The following is a 17,140-nucleotide window of genomic DNA, read 5'->3' as shown; positions in this document are numbered from 1 at the left end:
CTAGGAGTAACTCCAATAGGTGATAAAATGAAAGTAGACTAAGATGGTTAGGGCACGTGCATAGAAGACCACCAATTGCGTCAGTTAGAAGAAGTGATTTGTTACACATTGCAGGGTAGACCAGAAATGACAGCCGTAGAAGTAATAAGAAATGACTTAAGCACTAATAATTTAACAGCGAATATGGCTTTAAATAGAACAGACTGGTGAAACATGATTTATTTGGCTGACATCATATAGTTGGGATAAGGCATGAATGATGATAATGATGTTGAAAGGGTTTTGGTTTGAAACTTGCTCTAGTAACAGAGCATGAAATGCACCCAGTGGCCCCTCCTATTCCTTTCATCCTCTGTTACTAGAGCAAGTTTCAAACCAAAACCATTTCAACATCATTGTCATCATCATTATCGTCATCCATGCCTTATCCTAACTATATGGGGTGAGGTACATAAAACTTGTTTCACCAATCTGTTCTATTTAAATCCATATCTGTTGTTAAATTATTAGTGCTTAAATCATTTCTTATTACTTCTACGGCTGTCCTTTTTGGTCTACCTTGCAATGTGTAACAAATAACTTCTTCTAACTAGTGCAGTTGGTTGTCTTATATGCACGTGCCCTAACCATCCTTCATTTTAAGAAAATAAATCACTAAGAGAACAAGCTTTCAAAAAGGCCCTAGAAAAGAAAGGGGGAGGACATCTTCAATATAACCCCCAAACACCCTGTTTTCTTACTCAAATGTTACTATATATAAAATTGATGCAACAAACTCATGGGAGGGCATACCTTGGCCTACAAGATAAAAAATCAAAAGAAGGGATGCAGAAACAAACCAATGAAAAAGAAGAAAATAATCCCAAATTATCATTGAAAGCCTCCACTTTGAAGCTGGAGTAAGTTAAACATACCATACTCTATATGGATTGTATGACTTATAGAAAACTCTAGTACAAGTTGGGGTATAAGCAAATATTGACCGAAAGTGAATGCAAGGAAAATTAGAAGGCACCCCTATTTCCAATTGAAGGTTTAGATAGACCATGGAATTCCCATTCTTATGGAACAAACAAGTGGAGTTTGTGCACACACACACACATGAGCGAGAGAGAGAGAGAGAGAGAGAAACTGTGGGTTGTAACATGTAAGTTATGTTAATCAACATAATATGGATACAGAAGGTACCAACTGACTTGGTAAGGCTTCTGGCTGGTTGTAGCAACAAACCATTATGTGGCCAGATTGGGAAGGTTATGGAGGATGGGGTACACCCCACCCCATCCCATTATGTAGCCCCATAAAGAAAAGCCATTACTCAATGTTGGCCCAAGCTATCTGGGATAGCTCCACGAAACCAATTAAAAAAAAACAAAGCATGGATGCATGCATTCGACTCTCAAGTAGTTCATGAGCTAAGCCTGATGCAGCCTGAGTTCCCCACCAAATGGTAGGTGAAAAGAACACTAAAGTGTAAGATAACAGAAGTGGAAAGAGTAAAACACAAATAGAAATGAGAGGCATAAGGGAGAGATGGAAAGACTTTTTCACAGAAACTGAAATCCACTCAAATAAGTCATGTATACAAACCCCCTTCCACAGATATTTTATACATAGTTAACACCCCTTTTTCCTCACCCTTACTAATGGTAATTCAGTAGCTAACAAACCTATCTATATTTGTTTAATAGCCAAGGGACCTAAAAGTTTAAGTACTCCTCTCTTTCTTTTCCTTGTGATTCTACCTTGATTATAATTAGTCACCCTTAGAGGTGCTCCTGCATCAAATTCCATGCTCTTAATCTAATGGATATAAGGCAGCAACAGTGAATCAGGAAAATATGGAAATCACCATTCACTTATTCCAATAATGCAATATCGTTTACTCCATGATGTGAATGCTCAAGCACCCAGTGAACCTGATTGTATTGTGGCCAATAATTTACATTGCTAGAAACTATCTTATCATCTAGGATTAGAACAAACAGGTCATAAAATAAGGGTAAATAAACTCAGATGGTTTGGCATGCGCATAAGAGAGAACTCATTGCAGCAGTAGGAAGGAGCAATCCAATGCAAAGAAGAAATTGGTTGAGGTATTCAGAAAAGATCTAGGGGTTCACTATATGAAAGATGAAATGAGTGAATGTAGGAACAGGATTTGCACAGCAGGCCCCATATGATTTAAATGAGAAATTGTTAATTTACATACCTTGTCTTTTTATTGGTATAAATACAAAACTACCTTTTATTATAGTAGTAACAAAGTTGTGCTACCTGTCTGTCCTACTGTGTCACTTGACAAATGACAATGACCACTATGCAAACAAAAGATAGAGCTTCAAGTCTAAGTAGTACCCCATGATGATTGCATATTCTTCTACCCTTCAAATGTATAGAGGTTGGATATCCACTTTGTACCTCTATCAGGAATTTACGTAATTCAAGCATTGCTTATAGTTCTTCCTTCAGTGTTATCTAAGTGTTGGGAAGTGAATTGAGAGCCAGACCAACTGCATCACTAACTAGGGACGACTAAGCATCGAATAGGTTGACTAGTTGATCCAGTCAAGCACAAAGTCAGTTTAAAATTTATTTGTTTGTTTATATTTACATTTTGTGATGGAACATGATTGGATGATGCTATATAAAATAGAGAAAACCATAAAATAAAAGAAGGCAGCAGAGGAGTTCCTTCAGGTTTTCTTCCAATCAGTGGTGTATCTGTATGCAGTTGTCACAAATAAATTAAATAGTCAAGGTTACACTCATTCTTTGGAAAAAACAAAGATTGTAATCCCTATTCTAGCCTATATTATAGTCTATACTAACATATTTATGAGATTGCATCAAAGTCTTAAATTTAGAAAACAACTTTCTTCTTATCAACTAGCTAGCACCTAGGCACCAACTAATCATTGCATTGAGTCATGGACTAGAGAAGCCAGAACTGCGTACTGTCCAAACCAATGCATATCAAGTTCAACTTTTCTCTATTGGAAACTAATACTTTAAATTAGATGACACTTGCATTGGAAGAGGGTGACAAGAAGAAATAATCATTCTCATTGTCAAATGTCAATTTTTGGTACATTCAAGGAATTCAGATCCAGCATTTGAGTAGATGGTCTTAACTATCTAGATAATTATATTCTTTTAAATGGTTAAAAAATGAAAAAAAATAGCTTTAGAAAAATGTTATATCATACTGAATACTTATTCCTTATGCCTCCTATAGGACCTTGGTATTAAATGCCATGTTGTGGGCTTAGGTTGCCCTGTTTTATTATGATGGATGCAGAAAAAATAGCTTCTTCCCATAGCCTGCTCCCAAACTAATGCTGGTAGCATACAAAAGAGTCTAGCTAATGAAACATATGAGAAAAGAAAAACGATAGCTAGGCAGGAAAAAGAGTATTTAATGCAAGCGAGTTAAAAACCTTTGTTGTCATTTTCCATATATTAAGAAGTTGCAACAAAGTGAACAGACATTTATAAGCATAAACTGCATCTCTTACCGCAATGATGGGTACCCGCCTTGTGGATGACGGTGCATCTAGACCATTTGATGATGAATATGAAGAAGGAAGCTCAATTCCAGCATCTAAAGCAGCATCCCAATTTCCAGTCTCTTCAAAAGATCGAATCAACCTTGTAGCTTGGAGGCCATCCATTACTGGCATGCAGACATCCTGCGTGCAGGTAAAGTTTAGTGTGTTGGTTGTTCTGGTTTTCCACACTGGAAAGCTCTACTTGGGTAAATAATAACAATATTTTACAACTACATTTTTCACATATAAAAATTTTATGCATTATGGAATATTAAGGAAAGAAAATTGGGAAGGTGTTTTTGCACTTGTTTCAAGATGCTTATTTCTCACTGTCTTCAGTAGCTCTATGTCTACTTCCTAATTGGCATCATTGTGTTCTAAATTATCTTGGTATTTATAACTTCCACCTAAATGCCTAAAACATTATTAACCAGTCCTTTATATTTCCCAACACATAGAGAATATACCATTTCCTTCCACCCATAATGCATTTAATAACTGATGAATGATTATCTTCAATTGTAGTTAAATGCAGCCAATAGCCTTCTTAAAAAATATTCTTTCATATTGCATTGAAGTTTTAACTTCAAGGGGAAGAACTTAACCACCTTGTGTATGATGAAAAACAATCTAAATGAATGATTCTGAAACTGCTTAGCATCCTCACAGTCCTTCAAATGAATAATTCTGTAATAGTGTAACTCCCCTATGTCCAAGGTTAGAAATTTCTTCTCGAAGTTGAAAAAATCTTGACCCCATTTTTTAAGGGAGTAAGTCAACCCATTCCCAAATTTGAGTTGCTATATCTAGACATCAAACCACATCTGATCTGAGGTATCATAAAAATCCATAATCAGGACGTTGCGATCATATTCTCCTGTTCTGACCTCAAAATGTGGATCACCCTCAACACAAAATTTGCAAAATAATGGAAAATTTCATCATTCACTGAGATGAGTAGAACTTAATACCAAAACACTATAAAATAATGAAAATTTAACTAAATAAAAATGATTAAAATAATCAAGACATTAAAATATGACTCTCCAAGTTGTAGAATAAGTTGTATCCACTGCTTTATGAACAGAGACAAACTAATTTATCAGAAATGACAAAGAAAGGCACATTAGAAATAACACTCAGTATGAAAATATTATCCTATGGTAAGTGTATGTGTACTAAAATGGTGGTAGACCTTTTCATAAATCTAGCTAATTTTTAAAACAAATAATACAACCATGAGGTTTGAAATGATTACCATTAGAATTAGATCATATTTATGGCATTGAACAGCACGCACAGCTTCAACTCCATTATTCACAACATCTATGTTGTGGCCCAACTGTTTCATCATTGACTGTGTCACCATTACATTAATCTTGTTATCTTCTACGAGTAGAATTTTGGACTTAAATGTTGAATTGGGAAGTTCTGTTTTGCCACTAGACATGCTGTGGAGGCTTATCTTTGATTTTTCATGCTCCAGCCTCTCAAATGTATTTGCAGGCTTGTTTGCCTTTGCCACTTCACCAACTTCAGTGCATGTTCTTTCCAAGTGAAAGGTATCCATTCTAGAACCCTTAATTTGTCCATTTGAATGAACTTGGCATTGCTTGCCTCTACCAGTGGAATTTTCATTATCAGAGTCTAGATTCTGCTTTGATGAACTTTCAGGTTCAGATGATGTCTCTGCACCATCAGCCACTGAACAAGCATCCTCAAGTGAAGCTGTCTCTCTTGATGTGCAGTTATTAGAAGGGAATGAGTAGGATTCCTCTGGCAAGCCATTGGGCTTATTGGGAAAACCATATCCAATATTGTTTGTTGGTGCTTTTTGAGTCCTTGTAGATCCAGCAGGTGAGAAGAGAGAACCTAGGGTGCCTGGTTGAAAATAAAAGATGCCAGAATCTGTATCATCAATATTGGCATCAAATACACCTTCATGCTCATCCATGTACGAGAGTTCATCAGGATCATCAGAATGCTCCTCTTTGGGTGAAATTTTATAAGGTAGAACAAATGTAAATGTAGAACCAGAGTTCACATGGCTGGTCACATTAAGATGACCTCCCATCAACTCAACCTGCATCCCATGCATCCAGATTGTCAAGTTGAAAGCGTACGGAAAAATGTTATAATCATCAAAATATGTATATGCATACTGAAGCTTCATCAATATTTTGAGAATTGATTCCTCACTGAAGCATTTTTGAATTTGGCATATTCCTCAAATTAAACTATATTTTTTCAAAAGAGTCCACAAATCCCATGAACCAGGTTCACACATTTATTTTGCTATGATATACAAGCCCTACTAATGCACGATTATAAGGTCAAAGCAACCTATGATATTCACCACATTAATCAACAAATCATATAGGGAATCAGGAAATTTAGGTTCATCTTCTATCCCTTCTGGGAAAACTATAGGTGCCAAACTATTTCCATGGAGAAACACAGGCAAATTTGTTTTCCTTTTCTTTTGTTCAGACAGTATAACTTTAATACATTTAATTAGAGAGGGAAGGAAATTTATTTGGTATTACATATTTAGCAATAGTAGTGTATCATTATGATTTATGAACAAGATATTCCTCAATCAACCAGTTTTGCTACCTTCATTTTATAGTATGTTCTTATAGAGATCGAAAAGTATTTTTACCTGTATAATTATAGTGGAGTGAACAAAGTAGAGAAATGATTTGAGAACGTTGTTTATTTTCCATTCATCAATTGGACTAAAATGAAGAATCTTAAATACAGCTAAAGATTGTCAATGTCATAAGAAAAAAATGTTGAAAAGTAAAGAAAGAAAAACATAAAATGAGTGAAGGTGATCTCAGTATGCGCAACCAGATGAGTACCAAGACTAATAAGGGTAAAATTAGAAATGATTGTATTCCCACAAGCCTAGGTATTGACCCAGTAGATGAGAAGATGAAAATAAGGTAGCTCAGAAGTGGAAAGAAGACGTTTGGTCAGATCCAATGAAGAGTTTATCTAACCCAATTTGGTCTCCAGCTTTGGGGTTCATTAAACTGAACTTCGATGGTAGCAGCAAAGGAAATCCAGGCCGTCAGGTATAGGGGGAGTTTTCAGGGATGAAGAAGGTCGAATTATTGCCATGTATTCTGGTTCTATTGGATGGGGGGATTCTCTAAGAGCTGAAATATTGGATGTTCTGGAAGGGGTAAAAAGAGCCCAAGAGTTGAATATCAGAAAACTGATGGTGGAAGGTGATTCTAAGCTGGCTATCAATTGGCTGCAAATAGACAATTTCAGTTTGTGGAAATATCTCAATGAGAAAAAGAAAGTTAGACAGTTCACTCAAAACATGGAAATCAAGTTTCAATGGACTAAGAGAAGTGCCAATTCCTTGGCAGATTCATTGGCGGCCAAACAAGGGGTGGGAAGAGTCAACTTTTTCCGGGCAATATTGTAAACTGAAATGTACCTTTTGGGAGGGTTAAGAGATTTTACCCCTCCTCTTGTATCTTTTTCTCTTAATATCTTTTAATAAAAGTTTCTGTTATTTATCAAAAAAAAAGGTAACTCAGAAGGTTGTATAAACATTGAAGACCACTGGCTGTACCAGATGGAAAAAAGTGACCTGTTACAAGTTGAGGGTTTTACAAAAATCAAAAGGAGGCAGAAATGGACATGGGTTTGATTTGGTAGGGAAAGATAACAATGAGTGTCACAATTTTGCGGAAGTTATGGCCCTTCAGAAGAGTAGAAGGAAAAAAACAAGATTTGTATAACAAGGATAGAGAGAGAGGAGGGGGAATGCCAATAAGCAAAAAACAATGAGTTTAATCAACTCTTTGAAACTTTACCCTACAGACATGGTGGGATCATTGAAAAGGCACACCAAAAGACAAATCTGGACATATCTTTAGTGGGCCCACCTTGTTTGTAGGGTGGAGAAAACCAAGAGCTACATAAATCATTGTTTTCTAGCATTCCTCATATACATGCATATATTCTTCATGTAGGTAATATGTGTTAGTTTGTATCAATGTCAAAAAGTATGGAGTCACTTTTCCCCCTTTATATAACAAACTATGAACATCTAAGCTTCTACAACATTTAAAATTGTTTCTCTCAACTAAGACCCAAATATCATATTTTCCCAGTCATTACATAAATGAGAAAAGTTCAAACCTTCAAAATCTGCTAGCCATTTAATCTTACTCATAATGAGATAATCATTAAAGACTACAGAAATGGAAAAAAAAGAGTTTTCCATTTAGATTTATTCTTTTGTACAGACAATGTTAAATTGTTAATATAAATCAGTCAGGCATGTTTTGTAGTAAGTCATATATTGAATACTTACCTTAACAGGCCTCCCTACCTTCTCCCTAGAAAGTTATCTCTTCTCTCCTTCCCAGCTTAAGGTGTGATGTTTGTGATGGGAATCAAACCAAATCAGCTAGCAGATTTCTTCATTATGCAAGACAAAACTATTGGACATTTTGTGCAAGTTGAACATATTTGAGATCTATTTTGCTCCACTTGAGGAGGAGTATAGAGATAGTAATAATAGACATAAAGGGTATTTATGTAATTTCATCAATTCTTGTTATAATATTAATAAAAGAAGAGTGAGCCAACCTGATACTCACTCACATTTTCCAAATTCTTCTTATCTTTCTCTCTTCCTTTCTTCCTTCTTTCCCCTTTTCTTCTTGTTTCTTCTTTCTTACACTGAATCTAAGATCAGATTTTTTTTTAATCAATGAAAGGAAATTCCATTAATATAAGGAAAATTGCAGATTATGAGTAGCCTTGACTATCCCACTATAACTTAATATGCCAACTACCAGATTTCACTTTTCATCCTTACAACTGAGCCCAAAAACAGTGTTCCCTGTTAGCCCCTTGTTTAGCTATCTGGTCTGCAAATCCATTTGCCATCTTGGAGACCACTGAATTAATAACTGCATATCCTTGGGTAGGCTTTTAATCTTTTTACCAAAAAAAACAAAAGATAGGCTTTTAATCTTCTTGATGTCATTTCTAAAAATCCAGGGTGTTTTTTCATTTTGCTTTAGCCAGCTTAAAACCACTCTGGAGTCACCTTCCACAACAAGCTTTCTCACCCCAATATCCTTAGCTTTTTGTATCCCAAAGACCACTGCTTTTAGTTCAGATGTAGTGGAGTCTCCCATTCCAATAGGGCCCGAGAACAGCCCCACCACAAGCCCATGTAATTTCTTATCACTCCTCCAATTCCAGATCTTCCCAGATTACCAAAACTCCTCCAATTTCAGATCTTCCCTATCCTTTGAGATCTTCTTTACAGATGAAAAAGAAGCAACTGTTCTTCAATTCCTGATAATATCATCCACAATAAAGTCTGAGAATAACTTCAGAGATTTCACCCATGAAGTCACCTTTATCGTGATACTTTCTATCAGTTCTTCCTTGCATCTTTTCTTCTCTTAAAAAATTCTCAGATTTCTTTCCTCCCACAACACTCATAGCACTGCTGCCCTTGTGCATCTTCATAGTGCTCTCCCTCTTCTTTTGGGCCATCTGAATGTAGATGAGTCAAACAGCCTTTTCCAAGCTTACTGAGGTGTCTCACCTGCATCCAAACAGATAGAAGAACCAATCCCAAATACTACTAGTAACAGGACAGGAGACAAGAATATGAAAAGCAGTCTCACCATTCGACTCACACAAACAGCATCAATTAGGTGGAAGGCACCAGTCAGGTCTCTTCCTCTGCATCAAATCACAGGTGTTTATTGCACCATGATAGACCTCCCAACAAAAAGCACCCACTTTGTGGGGAATAGGGCAACACTAAACTTCTTGTACAGGGAAGGGTACCCCAGGTTGGACAGGAGAAGACAAGGACTGGAAGGAGGGGCAACTGAAAGCTCCAGAGGGATGAAGTGTCCAAAACCTAGTGTCTTGTTTAGAAGTGTTTAGAAACACCCCTTCAAGCAGATGAAGTAGAGAGGAAATAGAACCCAGTTCTGAATCCTTCACATTTCAGCGATGTCCCAGATTCTAGGCAAACCAGACAGGGAGGGGGAAAGGATGATGAAGCCAGCAATTGGTTTGCCTTTGAGATAGGAGAGAGCGAAAGTTTGAGGGGAACAAGGTTTTTAACGAAGAATCACCCACCCACACATCTTCCCAGAAATTGATTTTGTTACCTGAATTGAGATCAAATCTGACATGATTGAGAAACAATGGAAGAAGTTTGTGAATTGCTTTCCATGGTGAGGAGCAAGAAGCCCTATTAGATACCCCAACATCCCAACCATTCTCAGATTGACAAGTTCAAGTATAAATTTTATCTGTATTTATTTGGTGAGTACAAAATATAGTAGTTAGAATGTTAAGCATAAACTACTATTGAAAGAAACTACTACAGTAAGAAGTTAAAACTCAAACCTGTGAATATTCAGCCTGATATTTCTCTTTAACCTTGAGCGCTGTAAAGTGTAGACTAGTTATATTTTATTACAGGTGGCAGTTTTCATTGCCTAGTTTCAAGTTTATAACATACACTATCACATGCATCTAAGCCTTATCATTATCAATTGTCAAAACATGATTGATTCATATAGATTATACAAGCAAAAAGTTGGAATCTGAAACATGTTGGAGGAAATATAGTTCACCAGCTGCTTGCAGATTGCAAGGCCCAATCCTGTTCCACCATACTTTCGAGCATGATCTGCACTGACTTGCATGTACTTTTTGAATAGAGTAGGCAATGCATTTTCTGCACATGATAATAGACAAACAAATCCCTAATTTAGATAAGAGAAATTAAGATAGAATTATAAATCAAACAAAATCCTGCAAGATAAAACAAAGAGTTGGAAAGACATTGTCAGATTCTTCAAGTAACAAACTGTTGCAATATCATAAAGATAGTAATACGATACCCGGAATTCCAATCCCTGTGTCATATACATCACATTGTATCCAAACTGTTTTCTCACATGGGTGAGAAAGATTCTCCATATCTCCATCAATTGAAGTTTCCTTTCTACCTAATGTCCCAGGTCCTGAATCAGGGGTACCATTTTGTTCAAGACCTTTCCACCCTTTTTGACAATGTTCTCTTTTCTGGTTATAGCTACTTAGAGATGAAGATGTGTTATCTTCTTTCAGCATATTTCCTGAAACTGAAGGCTGATCTGGGATGAACTTTTGATGGCATCCTTTTCTGCTGCCAGGATCTAGCTCTGATACCACATAAAGGTTTATACCAACCTTCCCTTCATGAGTAAACTTGATTGCATTGCTGCCAGGAACAGAATTATCAATAGGTGCATAATAATGTGAAAAGAAATTTGGGTAAACTTGTCAAAAAGTTAGACAAATATCTAATAACAAGGCATGGGATATTTTTCTCTGGGATCACTAAGAATGTACTGCATAATGAACTATGACTCAGCAACCTAGAACAACTTGTAGACCCATTTAATTAAGAATGTTCTATAATTTTGATCAGACATTTTCTTTGGTAATCAGAACTTTTAGCTTGAATTAAAAGCATGTTTGTATTTTATCAGCGTACAGCATAGTTCTTATGTAAGATAATAAGAGTTTACTATTAATTTGATCTGAGATATAAGCACCACATGAACTAGCTAACCAATGGTTATTCCTCAATGAACTAAAAAGCATTCCAGTATATGCATAATCAAAGATTTTCAGCATTGGATATATGCTTTAGAATAAGTGAGAAAGCACAATATATAATTTTTTTTCTCTGTTAATAACTAAACCCTAGAAAAATACCTTCTGATCTAAATGATTTCTTGTAAAAAGAATCGAAATGTATACTTATCTAAATGATTTCCAGCACGGAATTTACTGCATCTTCCAATTTTACTAAAATCTTGGAAAAATATTGAGATGAAAATTTTGGAAATTGGATAAAACCTAAGATAGAAGCATGCAATTACACTTCACTATATTTCCATTTTTTAGTGCTGCTGAAATATATTTTTCAAATGAATTGTTTGTCCTTCAATGTTCTTGCTACCCTCTACTAAAATTAAGTCAATAACTTTAAGCAAACTTATGATCTAATATTTTTAATTAAAATACCGTTTTCTTTAATCTATATGTAGACAATAGGGATTTGAACACCAAGAGTAGTACTACACAACTAGATATCTAATCTTGCCAAATGTTACTAAAACATAAATACTTGGAACCTTTCAATTATTTTGCATTGTTGAGGAATGAAAATGACTTTAAACATACTAAATTATATAATAGGATCTGCCAAGAGTAACTAAATCATGAACTGTTATTGTAAACTATTTTCCAAGTAAACAGAAAAAAACCACCTATCATTCTATCGGCAATGTCCAAAAAAGACCATGTAGCATCTTGTTTGAACCACAAACTGTGTTAAGACAATCTACCAAAATAATATGGGAATAATCATGGACCTTTCTTAAATTCTTACCTGATCAAATTTGTAAGAATTTGTCGAATCCTCAAAACATCACCAATAACCTAAAACATGGATGCACCCCACAATGAGCTTTTATACAATGCAATGGAAGCAAGAGAAAGATCACTCATGCATCAAAGCAGTATATTGAAGGCATTGTTTGAAATAATGTTAAAAATGCAGTGGAATCAGGTAAGGCACCAGGACCTTTAGATGAGTGAGGCGAAAGCCTTGAGGCATGATAGTTAAGGCCAATGAGTTAAAAAGCGCGCCTAGGCGCTCAGGCGAGGTGCATTTTAGGGTAGGCGCCTCGCCCAGGTCCTAGGCGCTGCCCATTCAGAAGGCACACACCTGGTGCACCTAGGCAAGCGCCTGGTGTGCCTTGCGCCTTAGCCCAGGCGTGCACCTTTTGAAAATTTGCCGCTTTTTCCTTTTTTTTTAATATGGCCATTGGGCCGGGGGCTCCGCCCCCGGACCCCTGTGCCACGCCCCTCGAGACCAGCCCAAACAAGTCCATGTTAGGGTCTTAATTCATAGATTCGCTCACTCATCGAAGCTTCGAGAATCCCCTATTTGGTAATGTTGTCCATTCATTCATCTTAATAAAATATCTTCTTAAAAGCAATTAAAACTATAAAATTATTATTTTTGTGTGAAATCTAAGAATTTAAGACCCTAACAAGGACTTGTTTGGGCTTGCCTCGAGGGGCATGGCACAAAGGCGGCTCGTAGAATTAGGAATGCAATGTCACATTAGCTACTTGATGCAATTGAGAAAAAAAAAGAGATTGTGGGTTTTATATGCTTGAAAATGTTTTATATGTTTTATTTCATTTTTAAATTCTCATTTGAATACGCTTTACATATTATATTTATGTATTTTACTTTTAGATAATAGGTTTTTTAAAACATTTATTTTAAAACTTAAGTTTATATTTTTATTAATATTATGTTTTATAATTTTTTTTTGAATTTTTTGCAATTTTTTTTTGAACTTTTAGCTTTTTTTTTTTAAATTGTGCGCTCACCTTGCGCCTTGTGCCTCAGGCACAAAATGGCCCTTGCGCCTTTTTGCACCTTGCGCTTTTAAAACACTGTTTAAGGCTCAATTTGGTTGTAGGGAAAATTTCATTTGCATTAACGTAAATTCTTGTTTCTTTTGCTTCAGATTTGACTTTGTCATATTTGTTTGTGAGAAGTATGATAAATAGCAAATTGATGTGTTCCCTAGCTTATTTATATGAAATCCATTTAATGGGAAAATTAATAAGCTCAAAATTTGAAAAAAATATAACTGGATTTAAATATTTTGAAACATAGAGCCATGCACATGTATACATACATGTACAAGTACACTTACACACAAATAAGACATCTTAAGGTGTGAGGCATGTGCTTCATACTTTCAGGCATGTGCCTCAAGGTTAAGCCTTGAAGACTTTTCCTTGAGACTAACCTTGAAGCTGGACCTACACTTTCTAGAACACTTGAAATTGTCTATCTCCATAGTATTTTAGCAGAAAAAGAAATGAAGTAATATCATCTGATATTAAGAACAAATAACAAATCATCAATAAGCCCATCTAGAAATGATGATCGTACCAAATGTGTAAAATATATAGAAATATGGTTAAGAAAAGGTATAATTACATGATTGTGCTATCTAGACCTTTCGAATTGCAACAGATCATTTCTTCTTACTAGTGCTGTAGATGATCTTTAATGAATGTAATAAACCATTTTAGTCTACTTTCCCTCATTTTATCACCTATTAAAGCTACCTCCTGCATTCCCACCATGGTTCACTATATCGGCAAGGTTTGGTGAAATTTCCCAAAAATCTCCACATCTTGCTAGGTGGTGATATGAAATTTTCTAGGAATCTTTTTCTAATATCTCTTATACATTGCCGATATGTTAGCAATATTTCAAATTTCATTGATGGACTATATACATTTAAGATTTAAAATTTTAAGAACATCATCAAAAAAATTTCCAATATTTCATTGTAATCATCATAATTGTTTAAAAATCGTTTCCTAAAAGAACAAATTGTTATTCAGTGATTGGATGATTGATTTACTATTCCAGTATGATTCACTTACTAAAGTTGAATTTGGTAGAACTGAACTCTGATCTCTGAAAAGCAAAAATGATCCGAGTGTGGCTCTGGACTCTTAGTCAGAATTTGCTTTTTAACTTTTTTGTACCTCTGAGTGCATTTGAACTGTTTGAATATCTGAATGTTGAAATACCTGAAAATGGACTGTTTTACAAATTTACCCTGTCAAAAATCAAAATGTATTGGTTTAATTTTAATAAGGGCCTCTTTGGGAGGGCAGATCTGAAGATTCAGCTAAGCTTGTTCAGCTGCTTTGAAGCACTCTGGATAAGCTATTCAAAGAGGTTGAAGCAGACATCCCTTCAAATGACTGACTAATAGCCAATTTGAGCTCTCCAGGTTTTTCACCAAACATAGCTTATGGGTTGTCCATGTGTGGATCACCATGGAAAGCCAGAAGCCACTATGCTTCAGCCCTCCCAAATGGGTACTAAATCTAAATCTTGTAACCATAGTTTTCAAGGTACCAAGGCAAGGCTAAGTGATAGGGGGGGGGGGGGGGGGGCGTTGTCACCTAGGCATTTAGGTGATGGATTTTTTTAACTAAAAACATGTATCCTAGGGTAGTTCCCTAGGTTCCATAATCATATTTCCTTAATAAATATCCATAATTTTCAGAAGAAAAGTATACACTTCATGTTAAAATATAGAAAATCAACATATTCCAACTTCATGAGTAGAAAAAGAAGAAAGAAAAGAAAATTCAAAAAATATAGGGACTGACCCCTATTTCTGCTATAGGAAAAGAAGAAAAGAAAAAGTGGAAGAAGAAGAAGAAGCAATTAGTATATAAACACACAAAATTAGTAAAGAAAAAGAAGAAAATGTGTTGATTGGACAACATTTTAAGTTCTTCCTTACTTATTTGGTTCAGGTTTTGTAGTCTTTGAGGGTTCAATACAGAAAATAATGTTTGTGTTGATTAAACCCTAGCAAATAAGAAAATAATAAAAGAAATTAGTACATAAACACACAAAGTGAATATTTTAGTTTTAAAATGTCTATTTTATAATTGTAACCTCAAAAAATTAAGGACTTAAAATTGTCTAATCAACACATTATATTCTTCTACTTTTCTTTTCTTCTTTTCCTATAACAAAATAGGGGTTCAGCCCCCAATATTTTTTGAATTTTCATTTGTTTCTTCTTTTTCTCATGAATATGTTGATTTTCTATACTTAAACATGAAGTTTATACTTTTCTTATGAAAAATATGCATAGTTATTAAGGAAATATGGTTGTGGAACCTAGGGAACTACCCTAGGATTACAAAATCCATCATCTAGGTGACTACACGACAAGGTGCCCCCTATCACCTAGCCTCACCTTGGCACCTTGAAAACTATGATGCTCTCCAATAAACAAAAGCAAAGAGACACATTTGTAGGGTTGATTATATCTGTCCAACCCTGCATTGCCCGGCCTGGACAATCCAGGAAATTTAATATAAATAATATAATATAACATAGATAATATATGAATTATATAAATAACACTTATAGAATATAAAAATATTCAGGGTATATCTATGACACTGGAAATGTTTGATACTAGAAGAGCTTTGACCAATCAAAACTCTTTGTAAATTTTGATGAATACTACCTGATTGGTTGCCACTTTTATGATACCAGTTGATCAGTTATAAGCAAGGCATAAAGTATCGATACGCTCAATATGCATGGGCAAGTGTATCGGGTATTTCGATACTTCATAACTGTTTTTCTGTTTTTCTTTTCAAAATTGTTTTAGGAGGGTCGGTTTTAGGCTTGCCTAGCCCCTGAAAATGACCAAATTCCAAAATACCCCTTATTTGGGATTTTAGGGAGCTACTGGTATGAAATGATACACCCAATATGGGGTGTATAGTATTGAAATTTTGAACCTTGATTATAAGTTTTCTGGTATCATATATATTCTATAATTTTAAGTATAAACTTAGATTCAAATTTAGGTTTTTTTTAAATATAACTTTATTGATTATACAGGCATCCTAGATGCCTAGCCTAACTCAACCCATGATCATCCTTGGACACTTGAGGGAAAGCTCAGGTTTTGTTACTCTAAAAATTAAATAAAAAATTGTGCAATTAGCCATTTGAGGGAAAAATTGTAACTCTAAAAATTAAATTAAAAAAAGAGGGGCAACAAATTGAAAGAATGGTGCAGTTAGACATATTTTGATTCATGTAATATATGTATATATTTGACATAATAAAAATTTAGTTAAACTAGCTGATAAAGCTCTTACCTCGACAGGAACATCGTCGTCTACATGCCCTTCCAAAATTAGCATCTTTTGCAATGATACTGCAGCAGTCTGGAGTACATGCTTTACTACCTCTCTTGGTCGAAACTTTGTTGCTTCCAACTTCATAACTCCTGAGGGAAAGAAATAGATAAAACTGGATATATTAGTTGCATAACCAAGTGAGATTAAAAATTCGTAGTCAACTTTGAGGAGATCTAATTGTCTAGGTAAAAACATTTTAATCTTAGAAATGTCCTCCTGATAGATCAACTAAGCAGGAGATTTTTACCAAAAAAAAACTAAGCAGAAGATTATTCAAACTCGTCAAATAAGTTCTTGACTAGGATGTTACTTAATGAACAGCTATTAGCTTCAGTTTCATGGATCAACTAATTAGACAGATGTCATTAGACCAACAATTGATACAACACATGCAGTTGAATCTAATTATTAACTATAACAGTATAACCTTCATCTTCAGGTAAATAAAAAAATAGAAAGATTGGATTATTACAATTTCTTACTCAAATCAGCATCCTGAATCGTTAGGGAATAATTCAAAATTCATTTTTGATAATAAAAAAATTCAAAAGAAATAAAAAGAGAATGCAAAGGGAGGTGAGCAACAATCACCCAAGAGAAGAAATAAACAAACTTCACCTCCAAAGAACCGCCCCAACCCCCTTGAATAACCAAAACAATCCAACCACAAAACAAAAGGAGACGTACCAAATAGCATCTATCCCCTCTAACAAAACTGTAGGTGTTCAAGACTG

The 17,140-nt window shown here is 35.1% G+C and overlaps 1 protein-coding gene across 6 annotated transcripts in view; it reads right to left on the bottom strand.

Annotated features, from left to right (window-relative positions):
• HK5 (histidine kinase 5) overlaps nt 1-17,140 on the bottom strand; it is a 56,969-nt gene that overhangs the window by 1,077 nt on the left and 38,752 nt on the right. For all 6 annotated transcript variants that reach the window (XM_010244003.2, XM_010244004.2, XM_088892522.1 and 3 more), the window contains exons 8-13: nt 16,365-16,495; nt 12,007-12,056; nt 10,466-10,827; nt 10,196-10,299; nt 4,810-5,634; nt 3,519-3,692 (exon numbers count right to left, since the gene is read on the bottom strand). In XM_010244003.2, coding sequence (XP_010242305.1) covers nt 3,519-3,692; nt 4,810-5,634; nt 10,196-10,299; nt 10,466-10,827; nt 12,007-12,056; nt 16,365-16,495 — 1,646 coding nt within the window. The remainder of the gene's footprint in view (nt 1-3,518; nt 3,693-4,809; nt 5,635-10,195; nt 10,300-10,465; nt 10,828-12,006; nt 12,057-16,364; nt 16,496-17,140) is intronic.

This window comes from Nelumbo nucifera, chromosome 8 (genome assembly GCF_055504915.1).
Source record: "Nelumbo nucifera cultivar China Antique chromosome 8, China Antique-T2T, whole genome shotgun sequence".
Classification (NCBI taxonomy): domain Eukaryota; kingdom Viridiplantae; phylum Streptophyta; class Magnoliopsida; order Proteales; family Nelumbonaceae; genus Nelumbo; species Nelumbo nucifera.
This window is presented reverse-complemented; position numbering and strand designations above follow the sequence as displayed.